The sequence below is a fragment of the Oncorhynchus kisutch genome, linkage group LG4 (assembly GCF_002021735.2).
Source record: "Oncorhynchus kisutch isolate 150728-3 linkage group LG4, Okis_V2, whole genome shotgun sequence".
Lineage (NCBI taxonomy): Eukaryota > Metazoa > Chordata > Actinopteri > Salmoniformes > Salmonidae > Oncorhynchus > Oncorhynchus kisutch.
Genome location: NC_034177.2, coordinates 71030851 through 71048865, shown reverse-complemented (window position 1 = coordinate 71048865; position 18015 = coordinate 71030851). Strand labels below are relative to the sequence as shown.

Here is an 18015-nt window from a genome sequence, read left to right as displayed (position 1 = left end):
CTTCTTAGTCGACCCCCACTTCTCCTTTATCTAACAAGCCGCCATGCCGGTTCAGCCCACTAGGGCACATTTTCCTATCATTACATTTACCTTTGTTTGTTTGTTTCTGTGAATTACTTAGTTAGTAATAAATAAATTATTTAAGACAATTGATGTATGGATGACTCATAGTGAAGACTAGGATCAATTTACGACATTTGGAATGAGACTAACGTGAGGTAAAGTAATTCATAAATTCGAAGACTAATTGATCAGATAAAATATCTGAAAAGTTATTTTAGGAAATGCTAACTTTGTAATCTGAATATTTTTCCTTGGTGCCCCGATTTCATAGTTAATTAGTTACGTGATTAATCAGTTGATCGCATAGCAACTAATTACAGAGAATCTTTGATAAAAACTAGCAGTCTTCAGTAAAGACACGACACCAGCTAATTCTAGGGCTACAATACATCTTTTGCCAATTGGCCTGGAACCTTTATTGTCGACACAGAGCCCCGCCGATCCAACGCGACTGGACTGCCGACGTGATCGCCCGATGTGGTCTCAACAGGCTATTCTGTTAGATGTCGCCGAAGAACCATCTTCTAGCCCCGGCCTGCTAGCTTAGCTTTTCTGAACGCTGTGTCCCCTGCTCGCCAAGCATAGTAGTGACTGCCGAACAGCACCCTGACTAATCTATTGCTGCTCTTATGACCCTATGATCACTTAGCTACACAGCTGATGCCCCCTAGGCTGTTTCAATAAAATGGTACCTCATTTTGTTTACCTGTCGGCCCCAGCCTCCTGTATGTACCTTACTGATGCCCTCTGCCCATTCATCGCCATTTACCCGTTGTTGTCTTAGCTCTCCTGATCAACACCTGTGATTGCTTTATGCCTCTCTCTAATGTCAATATGCCTTGTCTACTGCTGTTTTTCTAGTTTTTCTAGTTTTATTTCACTCTAGAGCCGTCAGTCCCGCTCAAAATGCCGGACTGACATCCCACCCCACACATATGCGGAAACCTCACCTGGCTTAACTAAAACTAAAATGCAAATTAATTACTTAAAAATCATACAATGTGATTTTCTGGATTTTTGTTTTAGATTCCATCTCTCACAGTTGAAGTGTGCCTATGTTAAAAATTACAGACCTCTACATGCTTTGTAAGTAGGAAAACCTGCATAATCGGCAGTGTATCAAATACTTCTTCTCCCCACTGTATGTTATGGATATTTTAATTACACAGTATTGTCATGACATGCCCTGGGGGGAGGATCATAGACCTAAACAGGGACAGTCATGTCATGTGTGTTTCATTTGGTGATCTCATGAAGAACAGGAAACACACATAACTGTAACTCTTAAAATGTATATTTCCCAGCTGTCAGATTTCCCACGTTGGAATAGCTACAATTCTATAGACCATTAGACCATACAACTGTAGTGTTTGGCTACACGGCTGGAAATGGTTAAACTCTGAAACTATCGATCACTGCAGAATAAGAGCAAATCTTAGACGTATAATTAATAGTCTGCAGCTAGAAATGAAGTATGTCTAGAACGAGAATACTGACAACCTCCGAAGCAACTATTCTATGAGAACATTTCTGAATGGTACTCTTAAGTATCTATTCTAACCACCTACAACCATGAAAGACTTTGTGACTTCTTGGAAAGTTAACCAGAGACTCTGATGAACTTTACAGAACGATCAAGGATTCCAACAGAGAAGACAACAACGACATACGGGCGTAAATATATAAATTGCAATTATTCTCGAATGAGCGGCATTTCATGTGCAAAGGATTAGCATTTCAATGAATATAATTATAGACGGTGTGTAGTGAATCTATTTTGTTTTTCATTTCTCAGTCCCCACCCCTTTCCTTTGTCTACCAAGTGGTCATATCGGCTTAGCCCTCTAGGGACTTTTCTATCATTGTTAGTAACCAATATGTATTGTTTGTTATGTAATTCTGTGTGATTATCTAGTTAGTTAGTAAATAAATAATTAAGCCGATTTATATATTGCTGATTCATTATGGACAGGGATCATGCAGATAACCAAGAATTTTAAGGCGTTTGGAAAGAGAAGTGATGAGGTAATAATTAATTAATAAAATATCTGAAAGTGATCAGATATTAAAATATCTGAAGAGTTATATTTGTTATCTCAACATTTTCCGTGGTGCCCCGACTTCCTAGTTAATTACTGTTTACATGATTATTTTAATCACGTAATAATTAAACCTAGAGAACTGATTTGATATAAAATAACAGTCTTCACATTTAGTGATAGTCACAGACATGACAGTATAAAACATTGTATTTCACGCTTTAATCAAATGGCCTAATGCAGTAACATACAGGAAGGACGTTCCAGGGAAGTCAGAGGATTATTAACGATCTACATTTTCCCCATTAAAGTGTATGCTCCATGTTTGGAGCACGGCATGTTTGATGCAGCTGTGTTGCAATCAAGAGGACACACCATTATCTCCTGCTGACTTGGACACAACACCATTTCAATAATAGATCTTTAAGAATTTAATTTAAAGTGGAAGACAGGGACCCGTGCAGGTTCATTAATCTCAAAACAATGCATTTTCATACTTTCGCTTCAGTAACTTGAGAGGGACATCTTTTTGGAATATCTTGGTCATAAATTATACTGCAGATAATATTACAGAGGGGGATGGAGCCTTGTTGCTTTATAATGTTAATTACACTTAAACTTTGTAGAGAAAGTAAAGCAATGGCGAAAGCAATGGCTTTCACTATTTCTGTCAATGGAAGATTCATGCACTTCTAGTCACTTACTCTATCAATCTAACACTTACAAAACTCACGCAGGAAAGAGGTCATGTTGACACACTCACACAAGTAAACTTCTGCAGGTGGTGAGAAGCCTTGCAAAGAAAAATCTTGCAGAAGCTTTCCTACCTATGGGTTTTTCTCCACTGAGCATTTAATCTATTTCAGACTTCACAGTGTGACCAGCCCACTGAGGGAGGGCAGAGGACTCACTTTTTTTCATTTGACATTTTAGTAGATGCTATTATCCAGAGCGACTTACATCTTAACATCTTACCATATCTAGGTGGGACAACCACATATGACAGGAATAGAAACTTCACTTTTCCTCAATAAAGTAGTTATCAGCTAAATCAGTGCTAGAAGGGGAGGAGTCAAGTGCAAGTGTTGGTTCATTGGGGTGCCAGGCCAGAGAAGAGCTTGTGCTGGGCTGAGCGGGAGCTGCCATCCCATAGGGGTGGGAGAGCCAAGAGAACAGAGGTGGCAGTACGGAGTTCTAGGGTAGGTGTATAGGGTTTGAGCATAGCCTGAAGGTAGGGAGGGGCAGTTCCTCTTGCTGCTCCGTAGGCAATCACCATGGTCTTGTAGTGGATGTAAGCTTCGACTGGAAGCCAGCAGAGTTTGTGGAGGAGCAGGGTAACATGGGAAGGTTAGGAAGGTTGAAAACCAGGTGACATTTATTCTAAATATCAAAAGTCACTCTGCAGAACCATGCTACTGTACCAGGCAGGGCTGATATTGCAAATCAAATAGATTTCTATTTCAGAAGCTATGGGAAGGTACGTCGGTGGAATTACACTTTACTATACCTTTTATGGATCTAATAATAATGGTGATAACATTTGTCCTATTAGGATTTTTTTTGTGCATTTCCCACTCCCCGTGAGATGCTCTCAGAGAGTTGGGTCACAGCCAGGGATCAGCCATTATTGGCAACGACACTGGAGCGATTAGGGTTAAGTGCCTTGCTCAAGGGTACATCGACACCTAGTCGGCTCAGGGATTCAAACCAGTGTTCTTTCAATTACTGGCCCAACGCCCTTAACCGCTAGGCTACCTGCCACTCATATGAGGATATGTTTCAAACAATAGCTATGTAATTATTTAATTAGTATTTAGTCAATAGACCGTTTTCTCTAATTGAGAGACCAGGCACTTTGTGTGAGTTCTGTAGATATTGAATATATATTAAAGATAATGCCTTTCATAAGGTGTAAGCCTTGATGACTCATAGCAGAGTTTCTAGACTCACGATATCTTAGACCTTAGACCAATATAATCAATCACAGGATCATTTTAGTATGTGCTGAGGTTTACCAAAGGCTTTGAAATTAGCGGGGAGAAAATCCAAAGATTAGCGAAAAACAGATCAATAAGCATTTCATTTGTTTTTTCTACTGATGTCGAACCGATTGCAGGTTCAATTGTGTTTGATCTTTGAAAGAATACAATAAAAATGATATTTTCCATGCAAAAAGCACCAAAAAAACTTAACTGAAAAGTAATGAATGTCCTCAATCAAGTGAAAAACACCATGCTGTAAGAACCAATCCAAAGACCAGGAGTATTCTATAAGAGGCTGTGTAAGAAGTACGGTTTTACTCTATACCTGACATGGTGGATCAAACTCTGTGTTCAAAAGGATGTGTCAGTGGCTGAGGTTTGGCTCCCACCGCTTGACCCCTACAGTTTCACACCCTGGACCCTTCAGCACCCATCAACCAAGCGTGAATGGGGAGAGTGAGCAAAGCTGAACACAAACACACTCATACAGTTCACACAGAGTAGAGATTTGCATTAAGCGGTTCATAAGTTACATCAAAAACATGGGTGGAGTTGGGGGAATGGGATGGGAGGTTGGGGGTGGAGGTACACTTATTTTATATTTTATTTTCCTGTTCATATTTCATTTATAGCATAACTTAGTATGTACTTTATTTCTTCGTTTTTTCTTCTTCTTTTGACTGGCAGCCTATGGGTACATGTTTTATAAATGTGTCATTTGAAATGGATAATGTACCTGTAGCCCACCCCCCCCCCCCCCCAACAAAAAAATCACAAAACAAATAGAGAATTTGTTTAAAAAAATACAGGAAGTGCCAGAACAGAGTCGATGTGCTAGGGGTATGTTGTGTGTGTGTGTGTGTGTGTGTGTGTGTGTGTGTGTGTGTGTGTGTGTGTGTGTGTGTGTGTGTGTGTGCGTGTGTGTGTGTGTGTGCGTGTGTGTGTGTGTGTGTGTGTGTGTGTGTGTGTGTGTGTGTGTGTGTGTGTGTGTGTGTGTGTGTGTGTGTGTGTGTGTGTGTGTGTGTGTAAGTATGTATGAATGTGTGGGTAGAATCCAGTGTGTGTGTACTGCATAGAGTAAGTCCAAGAGAGTTAGTGCAAAAAAAGGTCAATGCAGGTAGTCCGGGTAGCCATTTGATTAGCTATTCAGTAGTCTTGGAGTCTTATGGCTTGGGGGTAGAAGCTGTTAACCTCTTGAAACTAGGGGGCACTACATTTGGAAAAATAACGTTCCCAAAGTAAACAGCCTATTTCTCAGGACCAGATGCTAGAATATGCATTTAATTGACAGCTTAGGATAGAAAACACTCTAAAGTTTCCAAAACTGTCAAAATATTGTCTGTGAGTATACCAGAACTGATATTGCAGGCGAAACCCTGAGGGAAATCCAATCAGGAAGTGCCTCTTATTTTGAAACCGTTGTGTTCCTATGCATCCCTATTGGCCATTGAAAGGGATATCAACCAGATTCCTTTTTCTACGTATTCCCTAAGGTGTCTACAGCCTTTAGACGTAGTTTCAAGGCTTTTTGTTGAAGAATGAGCGTAAACGACTACATTGCGTAAGTGGACAGGTGAGGGCTCTCAGAGAGATTCTTGCGTAAAAGACAGAGGTAGCTATTTTTCCTCTCGCTCCTACTGAAAAGCCAATTGTCCCGGTTGATATATTATCGAATAGATATTTGAAAAACACCTTCAATATTGATTATAAAAAACGTTTGCCATGTTTCTGTCGATATTATGGATATAATTTGGAATTTATTTCGGTGTTGTCGTGACCGCTATTTCCGGTGGATTTCTCAACATAACGTGACCAACAAACGGAGGTATTTTGGGTATAAAAATAATCTTTATGGAACAAAAGGAACATTTGCTGTCTAACTGGGAGTCTCATGAGTGAAAACATCTGAAGATCATCAAAGGTAAACTATCAATTTGATTGCTTTTCTGATTTTCGTGACCAAGCTTCCTGCTGCTAGGTGGACATAATGCTATGCTAGGCTATCGATAAACTTACACAAACGCTTGTCTTGCTTTGGCTGTAAAGCATAATTTCAAAATCTGAGATGACAGGGTGATTAACAAAAGGCTAAGCTGTGTTTCGCTATATTTCACTTGTGATTTCATGAATATGAATATTTTCTAGTAATATTTTTTGACCTGCTATGCTAATTAGTGTCGTTGATGACAATTCTCCCGGATCCGGGATGGGTAGTTCCTTAAGGGTCCTGTTGGTTACAGAGTTGGTGCACTGGTACTACTTGCCATGCGGTAGCAGAGAGAACAGTCTTACGGATTGGGTGGCTGGAATCTTGGACAATCTTTTGGGCCTTCCTCTGACACCGTCTGGTATAGAGGTCCTGGATTGCAGGGAGCTTGGCCACAGTGATGCACTGGGCCCTACTCGTCACCCTCCTTAGTGCCTTGCAGTTACCATATATTTTATATTTGAGATTCTTCAAAGTAGCCACTCTTTGCCTTGATGACAGCTTTGCACAGTCTTGGTATTCTCTCAACCAGCTTCATGAGGTAGTCACCTGGAATGCATTTCAATTAACAGGTGTTTCTTTCTCAAAGTTAATTTGTGGAATTTCTTTCCTTCTTAATGTGTTTGAGCCAATCAGTTGTGCTGTGACAAGGTAGTGGTGGTATACAGAAGATAGCCCTATTTGTCACAACCCCATTCCGCCTCTCCACCATAGGTGCTAGGGCCTTCAGCTGCTCAGCACCCAGGCTCTGGAATGTACTCCCCCTACACATACCACATGCAATCATCACATAAAAAAACTCCTCAAAACACACCTCTTCAACGATGCTTATATCTTATAGGCTAGCGTCCATGATTGACTCTGTCCTACCACCCTCTTCTGTGCCTTCCCAGTTCCCTATGTATCCCTGTGTGTGTCCCCAACCCAAACCCTTACCCTAAACTGGGATCTTTTCCTCTTCCCAACCCCTCCCTCCTGTTTCATCTGGTGCTTTGATTTTAAATTGCACATTTAATTGGTGCATTTGATTTTATGTACTGTACCTGATTTTATGCAGGCCTACTTTTAATGTAAGATGTCCTTGAGTATCTTGAAAGGCGTTCCCCAAATAAAATGTATTAATATTATTACACAAGAGACACCCACATCAACGCCCGCCTCCAAGACACAAAACTCATTCTCAGTTGCATTTCCTAATGAGGACAATTGAAACCGAGGCTGAATCAGTCAATTCAGCCCCCTTCTCAAGGGAAGTATCTACCCGCTGATTTTGCAGGTAATTTAGAAAAATAATCTCTGAGGAATGAGATCCAATAGTGAAATGAAGATGACCTATCCCTTTAATGATTACTAAGTCTAATGAGAGGATTAAAGCTGCAATATGTAACTTTTGGGCGAATTCACATAGATCTGTCATTCTCATTGAAAGTAAATCCAAGAAGCGGTAAATCTGTTCTAGGTGCATTACTTCTATGCTTTCCGTTCTGAAGTTTCGTTTTTGTGTATTTTACTTTCGGTTTTGTACACCAGCTTCAAACAGCTGAAAAAATATATATTATGGAAAATATATTTCACAGTGGTTTAGATGGTACAATGACTCTCTACAATCTACTTGCTTGTTTTGTCACATAAACTGAAATCAACAAAAAAATAAAATACATTTAAACTTTTAATCCGTATTACTTGTGTGACCATGAAACTTTTAAAATAAAGTAATTTCTTGAGATCAGATTTTCCAAGCAGCTAATACAAGGGGATGCTGTTCTTGTGAAAATTTACCCCAGGATTTTCTTAGAGAGATGCAAATCCAAAATGACAATACACAGAACATTTTTAAATCTAACGTGACAATGCTCAGACACTCGGGGAGAGGCAATTGGATAATGCAACTGGGGCTGAGAATTCACGTCAGAATCGACTTGAGAGAAAGTGAAGGACAGGAAAGAGGCATTTTTCTTCCTACTTCTTATAAAATTACATTACAGTTGGGAATTTAAGTTGTTCGGATGAGTTCTGTATGAGAGGTTTATATAATATTGTGAATGTGAGTGAACATATTACATTTGATTTAGTAATCTGTTTTGTGAGTAGATAGCTATGAAAATAAAATGAGACAAAGGTGGAGGTTTTTAAATGGAAAAAGGCAAGAATCCTCACAAAGAATTTAAGTGTATGTAAATGAGGATGCAGAATGCTAGCTATACTTCAAAGAAACTCATCTCTATAGCGTGTTTTTAATGAGGGTAAACCAAGTGTCAAATCAATTTAGCACAACACAGCTAATTAAACTGACTGTTTATCTCAACATAATACTGTAATCGCAGCCTTATTACACATCAACTGTAGGAATATGTTTGACAATACCAAAAAACCACACTAGCAACCCCACAAGGCTAATTGGGTGGACACCGAGATACAAATCAACTAAAGATTTGACATTCCACTGAATTAGCAAGCAGATTCAAACACGAAGCCATCGAGATACATCATATGAAAAAAACAATAGTAAAATGGATTGTCTGGATGAATTAAATCTTTATTTGCTAATACATCACATGCACGGAGGCAAGCATGCAAGCACCTACAGTATGCACACTGTCAACACACTGCCCTCTCTCTTTGCTGTCAACCTTCCATGCACCATTCTCATCTCCCCCACACGCCTCTCTCAATCCCTCTCTCCTCCTCTCCCTCTCTAATCCAAAGACGTAGCAGGTGTTGGGGACTAATCCAGTCCTTTCAGCCACACTCTCTAATTACATATTGCTGGCCTTGCAATTACTTCAACAGGACGCACGCACGTATGCAAGCATGCACATGCGCACACACTCGCCAGGAGGTAGCCTAGCAGTCAGAGCGTTGGGCCAGTAACCGAAATGTCTCTAGTTCAAATCCTCGAGCAAGGTAAAACAAAATCGGTTGATGTGACCTTGAGCATGGCACTTAACCCTAATTGCTACAGGGTCGTCCTTTCAGGGAGTGTAGGATATGCAAAAAAAACATTTCTAATTCACACATGCATATTAATAAAAACTTTTGAAATAGGGCAAATATAAGCACCAACCAAATGATTACATACACAAACACTTTCTCTGTATCAGACTGGCAGTGGTTAACTGGGAATGAACATCTGCAAAATCCAAATTAAACCCTTGAATGTAAACCAATCACATCGCAGAACACATCCACACACTGTAACCAACCCAGGCACATGCATACTCATGCAGGAACAAAAACGCACAAACACACACTCTGTCTCTCTCTCTTTACTCTGCTGCCAGGCATTCATGCATGCGTTTCCACCAGGGGTCTCATCGTTTGAATCACAGAGAGACGGCTCCAGAATACCAAACCGGCATCTCAGCTAGAAGAAGTTACAACCAACATAGCAATAAAACAGAAATACACAGAGCTCTCATTTTAACATAGCAACCAATCTATAATTACAGGGCCCAGTCATTATAGCTTCGTATCAATCTGAGACCCTTAAAATAGGTAATGTGCTACAGGGCAAACAGGTGTGCACCAGAGACAAATTAACAAGATTTGCTTAATTCAAATGTGAGAATGAAATAAAACAATTGACAATTGAGAGTGTGTTAGTTCACCGTCATGTGTGTGTGGATAATTAGATAAAGAGAGAGCGAGAGAGAGAGAGAGAGAGAGAGAGAGAGAGAGAGAGAGAGAGAGAGAGAGAGAGAGAAAGGGGGAGAGAAAGTGGAATACAGAGAAAGAGGATTGAAATAGCACTGGAGAAAGGAGTAACTAATGAATCCATGGTTGTTGAGAAAACAGTCACAAGGCCCTTGCATGGGCGCTTTCACAGATTGTTGAAGCCACAAACAACATTTAAAACAATTCTGAAACTGGTTCTGAGGTACTTTGTACCTGATATTTTCCTATGGAAGACAGCATCCTTCAGTCCTTGAATGCTTTCCTAGAAAGAGGAGACCGAGAGACTGAATGACATTTATCGTCTGGAACCCTCTGATTCAGCTGCTTGGTACTCCTTCTGCTATGTCAATTCCTCTAATGCAGCCTCAGTCCTGAGCCAAGTGTCTGTGTCTAGTGTTGTATTTCGGCCTCTCTCGTTATCAGACTGAATCTAGTGCATTCTTATTCTGCACATTAGTTGATTGGCATCAGCTAGTTCAGGCTAACTAATCAGCATTAATGTAGCTCTTTGGCGATACAGTACAAGTCTAACTACAGGGGATGCTCTGTAGAAGCCTGTTGCGGTTGCCATTGCTTTTGTGGAGAGGGAGCATTCTTCATCTTCAGCTTTCATTGTATGCATGTGTGTGTGTGCTTGCATGCACAGTACAGTGGCTTGCGAAAGTATTCACCCCCTTCGCATTTTTCCTATTTGTTGCCTTACAACCTGGAATTAAAATAGATTTTGGGGGATTTGTATACTTTGATTTACACAAGATGTCTACGACTTTGAAGATGCAAAATATTTTTTATTGTGAAGCAAACAAGAAATAAGACCAAAAAAACGGAACACTTGAGCGTGCATAACTATTCACCCTTCAAAAGTCAATACTTTGTAGAGCCACATTTTGCAGCAATTACAGCTGCAAGTCTCTTTGGGTATGTCTCTATAAGCTTGGCACATATAGCCACTAGGATTTTTGCCCATTCGTCAAGGCAAAACTGCTCCAGCTCCTTCAAGTTCGATGTGTTCCGCTGGTGTACAGCAATCTTTAAGTCATACCACAGATTCTCAATTGGATTGAGGTCATTCCAAGATACTTAAATGTTTCCCTTTAACCTCTCTTGGGTAGGGGACAGTATTTTCACGTCCGGATGAAAAGCGTGCCCAAAATAAACTGCCTGTTACTCAGGCCCAGAAGCTAGGATATGCATATAATTGGTAGATTTGGATAGAAAACACAAACGTTTCTAAAACTGTTAAAATAATGTCTCTGAGTATAACAGTCCTGATATGGCTGTCACTTTTATTATAAGTCCTCCCAGATTGCAGTTCCTAGGGCTTCCACTAGATGTCAGCAGTCTTTAGAAATAGTTTTAGGCTGGTTTTTGGAAAAATGAGCCAGAAATTGTAGTTGTTCGAGGTGGCTCCCATTTTGGCTGTAGTGTTTCCAAGCGCGTGAATGAGAACGCATTCTTCGGTATTTTTCTCCAGTAAAGACAATACCGATTCTCTGTCTTAAATGTTATTGTTTATTTACGCCAAGGGGGATGAATACTTTTTCAAGGCACTGTATGTGTGTGAATATGTGTATTTTTTAATCAGGCTAGATATCTTATTCATGAAGGGAAGTCATATTTGTGACTTAAATACACTGAGTATACCAAACATCAGGTACACCGTCTTAATATTGAGTTGCCCCCCTCCCTTTTGCCCTCAGAACATACTCAATTCGTCAGGGCATGAACAGAATCTGAAACAGCATTGGTCACTTGCACTTGTCGGGCCATAGACTCTACAAGGTGTCAAAAGTGTTCCACAGGGATGCTGTCCTAGGTTGACTCCAATGTTTCCCACAGTTGTGTCAAGTTGGCTGGATGTCCTTTGGGTGGTGGACCATTCTTGATACACAAGGGAAACTGTTCAGCATGAAAAACCCAGCAGGGTTGCAGTTCTTGACACAAGAACACCTACTACCATACCCTGCTCAAAGGAACTTAAATATTTTGTCTTGTCCACTCACCCTCTGAATGGCACACATACACAATCCATGTCTCAATGGTGTCAAGGCATAAAAATCCTTCTTTAACCTGTCTCCTCCCCTCCATATACACTGATTGAAGTGGATTTAACAAGTGACATCAATAAGCGATCATAGCTTTCACCTGGATTCACCTAGTCAGTCTATGTCATGGAAAGAGCAGGTGTTTTTAACATTTTGCATAATCAGTGTATGTCATTCATATGGATAGTCCTACTTTACTACAAAGACTTTATCAGTCAAGTGATCTCACCGCGACTCATGCTCGCCCACAGCACATACTGTATAAAATGCTCCTTTCTAATAAAAACCCCTCAGCTACACTACTTTAATACATTTTTATATTTCCTGCAAGATGTCGCTCAATATTTCCATGAGAGGAATGGGCAGCCTTTCACACGTTACTAGCTTCAACTGATATGAATCATGCATTTGTGTAGGAAAGTAAAACACCAGGAACCGGACCCTTAGTTTACAGGCACCTTGATCTGCTTCTTCCATTCTGTCCCTCCCATCTCGCTCACTTCCACTCTTTTTATAGCTCTGCTCGGTGAAATTCTCTGCCTCTTTCTCTCATTCTCACTCTCCCTCATCTTTCTCAAGGTCTTCATTCCTCTCATGTACCTCTCTTTCCATACTATGTAGTTCTGTCTCACTCTCTCATTCTCTCTCTCTTAATCTCCTTTTCTATGCCTTTATCTCTACACTGCTCACGTGATCTCTTTCACTTCATCTCTTTACCTGTCACTCGCTTTTCTTTCTCTCTTCTAAGACAATCTGTATTATTCTCTCGTTCTCTCACACACTTTCTCTCTTTTTCTGTCTTCTCACTCTCCTTCTCGCCGTCCTTCCTCTTGCTCTCCAACGTCCTCTCTCTACCTCCACTCACTTCTGTAATGCTCTCTCTCTAGTTCGGTTCCCATTTCTCTCTGCACCTGCAGACAGCCCATATCCTTTATCCCCCAGATAGAAATCTCTTCAATCCGATTAACTGCAGTTGAAACCTGGGAAAAAACACATTTGCTTTCTCATACATTGAACCAGCAAAAAAGCCAAAACAAAACAAGCTTTGTCTTTACGATAGAAATCAGCTATAAATGGTGAAGTGATACTTTGAATCTTTCTGGCACCTGTCAGAGTGACTGCACAACAAGCATTTTGGATAAATTAAACATGCTATGTTCCATCTGAATGAGCAGTCATATCCCCTTGTGAGCCCTTGGTATTCTCAGACTGCACAGAGGCCCAAGTAGGCAGACATGGTGAGCTGTAATGAGAAAAGCATGTCTAGAATAAAGCTAAGCCTGAACATAAACAATAATAAGCAAGTGCTTTCTGTAGTCATCTATATAGCAATGTATCACTCAGTCCTCCTAGCCATATTTTACATTGCTCAACCTATCTCCCTATCCATCTCTTCACCCTTCTATCAGTATATCACCAGCTGATCAATAAGTCCTCATCAATCAATCTTGGAATTGTATAGATGATATACATGAGGAGGATCATTTGAATACAGGCATCATATTGCTTCTCTTTAAGTCATACTCTGTAATATGCAATCCTCATCTTCTCTCAGTAAGGTCAATACAATGCTTCCCGTTGCATTATCCCATTCAATACACCAATGATGGTACGATTGACAATGGAAATTGACGTCAAAATGTGGGTCCATTTCTTCCTTAGCAACAAAATGAAAAAACATTGAGGCATTCAAGTTATTCAGACCTCTCTTTGCGCACGTTAAGTACTAAGCAGTAAAGAAAGTGACATGAATCAATATTGTTTTCTGTTCCTTCCTTGGCCCACCATAATGCCACAGCACACAATACCAATGAATGGCCATTCAAATTGCGAAAAAAAAGCACTCTCACATCTGAGTTTTGTTGCATTACTTCAAAGCAAAGAGAAACCTGCACACTGCTCTCGCTTGTTTCACTTTTTTATTAAAGCTTACGTGTATTCCTTTTGACCTTCCTCAGAGCTTTTTTTCAAAGCCCTGTCAAAAGCAGAGAGGCCCACACTTAAGCTGTGCACTTTTCAATCCGTATACGGTTTGGTCATTGATAAGTGCCTAAATTGGAAAGCAGTGGCTGTACAGTAACGGGCTATACATGACGATAGAGCTCTGGGTCTCCGCGAGATTCAACTGACAGACATTTGGTGTGAGCACCAAGCGCAACAAGAAGATGCCCCCATCCCTCACGCTAATTGGCTAGCGCAACAAGATTGGCTACTTTTGCTAACGTTTTGTCGTCTGAGAGACGGGAATGCTGTAAATCAAGAGGACTCGATGGGTTCTGAAAGATGAGACATTGAGGATTATAATAAATACCGTTTCGTTGTAATGCTAGCAAACCACACACCCCTTGCAAGCAAACCACATACACGCATAAATATGATAAAACCCATGTCATTTACAGTATTAATGTTAATGATAGGCTTATTCTACTCAGAACAATTTGGGTAATGACGCCATATCCTTCTTGTAATTGTACAGCAAACATACCGATGTTTGTCTATTGTGAAGAAAATTGGCTACAAAACAAGTACCTGAATGTGCTCATGGATCCATTCTTTGCACACCAAAATTACAATCTGTTTCACCGAAGTGCCTTGTGAAAGGCTAACACTGTGTTGTGACATGACTTTCATTCATTTCCTTGAGTCAAATCAGCAGTTAAAACATCTACTCAAACCCTTGTCCTTTTTTTCTTGTCTTATGTTGGACATCCCCACATTTTCCATGTATATTCTTATTATGTTACTCAATCTATCAAGAGTCAGATTTCGGTATTGACAAATGCTGCGAAAAGTACAGAAAAATGTCAAATGCTCAAAATGTGTCCTCACTTTCGGTTTCCTTTCAATTCCTACTATAGTTGTGCATATGCTTCTCATATTTCTTCTGTTTGAAACATTTGAACTGGGCCCTACATGCATATAGGCCAATTCCCACGAGTGTAACGGGTTAAAAAAACAAAGTTATATGAGCAAGAGCAGTGTGCAGGCTACTCTGTTCTTCAATGAATAGCCATTGAAATAATCTTTTGAAAATAGAGTTTCAGCAACTGATTCAAGTCTTCTATCACAAGGTTTATGATGTATTCGTCCCTCAAGTGATGCAAAACACATTCTAAAACAAGGACATTTCTTGGAAACCTACAGACAAAGCAAATGGCGAAGGACTGATGATTATTCCGTTAGTTTTTCTGGTGACCGACGTAAACTAATATAAAAGGGAATGCATGGCAGTCTAACACATTCCCTAGACAATCCATCATGGCCATATCACAGTAAAACATATGGAGAGGTAGGGCTGGGAAGGACATGGATGAAGAGGTAGGGCTGGGAAGGACATGTATGAAGAGGTAGGGCTGGGAAGGACATGTATGGAGAGGTAGGGCTGGGAAGGACATGGATGAAGAGGTAGGGCTGGGAAGGACATGTATGAAGAGGTAGGGCTGGGAAGGACATGTATGGAGAGGTAGGGCTGGGAAGGACATGTATGGAGAGGTAGGGCTGGGAAGGACATGTATGAAGAGGTAGGGCTGGGAAGGACATGTATGGAGAGGTAGGGCTGGGAAGGACATGTATGAAGAGGTAGGGCTGGGAAGGACATGTATGGAGAGGTCGGGCTGGGAAGGACATGTATGAAGAGGTAGGGCTGGGAAGGACATGTATGGAGAGGTCGGGCTGGGAAGGACATGTATGAAGAGGTAGGGCTGGGAAGGACATGTATGGAGAGGTAGGGCTGGGAAGGACATGTATGAAGAGGTAGGGCTGGGAAGGACATGTATGGAGAGGTAGGGCTGGGAAGGACATGTATGGAGAGGTAGGGCTGGGAAGGACATGTATGGAGAGGTAGGGCTGGGAAGGACATGTATGGAGAGGTAGGGCTAAAAGGACATGTATGGAGAGGTAGGGCTGGGAAGGACATGTATGGAGAGGTAGGGCTGTGAAGGACATGTATGGAGAGGTAGGGCTGGGAAGGACATGGATGGAGAGGTAGGGCTGGGAAGGACATGGATGGAGAGGTAGGGCTGGGAAGGACGTGTATGGAGAGATAGGGCTGGGAAGGACGTGTATGGAGAGGTAGGGCTGAGAAGGACGTGTATGGAGAGGTAGGGCTGGGAAGGACATGGATGGAGAGGTAGGGCTGGGAAGGACGTGTATGGAGAGGTAGGGCTGGGAAGGACATTGTGACATCCATTATAAGGGTCTGGTTGTTGAGCGGTTTGTCTTTTAAAAAGCTCCACCCAAAACTAAAAAAACAGCTCTCAATTTCGATAAATCATACCCAGAACAAAACAACAGCAAAGCAGAAACAGAGATGCACGAGCACAGGCAAATGGAGTCGAGCTCGTGCGCTCACACACACACCTGTGAGAGGCAACTCCAGTATGATGTGACAGCCCAGTGAAGCGCGTGTGAAATAGTAAACTGACTGTATAAACAGACCCAGAAAAGCATGCTAGCTGAAAACTGCTCATTAAATGTTGTTAACCTGCAGAGCTTATTCCTGCAGGGAGCCACTTTGAGGCAGGTCCACCTGTTTCTCAGCTGGAAGTTACTTCACTCTCAACCAAATTCCTTTTACCAGTTGAAAAAAAACACATAAAATGAATCTGCACGGTGCAACATCTCACCTCACCAGCAAAATCTATATTAGCAGTGGAGGAGGAGGAGGAGGAGGAGGAGGAAGAGAGGCAAAAGGTGGAGGAAGATAATAATGAGGAAACTGGAGAAGGATTTTGGCACACTTGACCCCAACAACTGGTGCACATCTGTTTAGCGACATCCCTGAGTCCTTGAACACACTCAGAGCTGTAGCCGTCACCAGTTGCACACAGCCATGCATAGCCGTACAGTCCTCGGTTGGGAGCGGTCTATACACTAATGGAGCCCCACACCGCACCACCACGACAAACACCATCTGTACCAAGCACACACGTCCCCTGCCTGGGGAGGCCAACTCACACACACACACACACACACACACACACACACACACACACACACACACACACACACACACACACACACACACACATAGTACACAATAACAAGTGCCTGCAACAAGTTGATTTTCATCGAGCTAATTAGGTAAATAGAAAGTATAGTGCTACAGGTAACTGAAGTCTTTAAGCTAGATGTGTTCTCAACAGGAGCACAAAGGTTCCTAGCCTGGGATCTTGGGTAGAGGTTTGATTTTCCATCCAGTAGCATACCAGTCGACTCTTAACTAAGAAATCCAAGTACTTCAACTCTGTGTTGTAATGTATGTTATGGTCTATATTGAACAGCAGGTACTGTACAGAGAAAACAAAAAGGAAGTACATACCATTGGGGCTCTCTTCATCGATGGTCACTATGGTAGCAGGGGGGCCTGACCGAGACAGTTTACATTCTGTATGCGGAGAGAGAATGCAATAAAACACATTAACACCACAAAGAGCCTTATGTTATACGCTGACATAAATTGTCATAACTGATTAAGAATGGTTGCATCATTTCTATGACTGTTGAAGAACATTGATGGGTTGAACGACACTGACACAAAAGCACAGTGATGACCAATTCACTATAATACATGATGACAATATATGACAACCATGTGGGGGACAACACGAGCACAGTGTCCAGTACGGGAGATGCACAGATGGGAACTACTCAGAGTACAAAGAGAGAATTGTGCTTCAGTGATGACTGTATGACAGAGAAAGACAGGAGAAAGGTATTGAGAAGGGTTGCAAAGGTAGGGTATATTACTGAAAAACGTTTGCCAGTAAACTACCAGCATTTTGGTAGTCAATGATTTTATATAATTAACAATAAGACATTTAGTGTCCTTTTTGGTCTGTAATTATCTCTGGCCCTCTGTGTGGCCTTATCATAAATAAAAAATATATCAAATAAGATGATTAAAAAAATACAATGACAAAGAATGACATTATCCTAAACATAAACCATCAACTTAGTGAATACCATTGATGTTTAATATATACATATTTTCTTGTTATTCAAGTATAAATTACCAAAGTTACCATAGATTGACATAGGTAAACTGTTTATTAGCTTTGTTAAATTACCGGTAGCTTTGCAACCCTAGTTGAGAGTCAATATACACTTAATGCCGAGAGAAAGGGAGAGCGAGAGAGAGGAAAAGTGAAGGTCTACCCTCTTACCCTCATACTGCCAGTCTTTAGAGGTCAGGGTTAATGGTGCCATAGAAGGAAAGCAGAAAA

General features: G+C 41.1%; 1 protein-coding gene across 4 annotated transcripts in view; it reads right to left on the bottom strand.

Annotated features, from left to right (window-relative positions):
• Window positions 1–18015, bottom strand: part of LOC109889942 (protocadherin-15-like) — a 266187-nt gene that overhangs the window by 186281 nt on the left and 61891 nt on the right. For all 4 annotated transcript variants that reach the window (XM_031823570.1, XM_031823571.1, XM_031823569.1 and 1 more), the window contains exons 3-4: window positions 17956–17970; window positions 17112–17177 (exon numbers count right to left, since the gene is read on the bottom strand). In XM_031823570.1, coding sequence (XP_031679430.1) covers window positions 17112–17177; window positions 17956–17970 — 81 coding nt within the window. The remainder of the gene's footprint in view (window positions 1–17111; window positions 17178–17955; window positions 17971–18015) is intronic.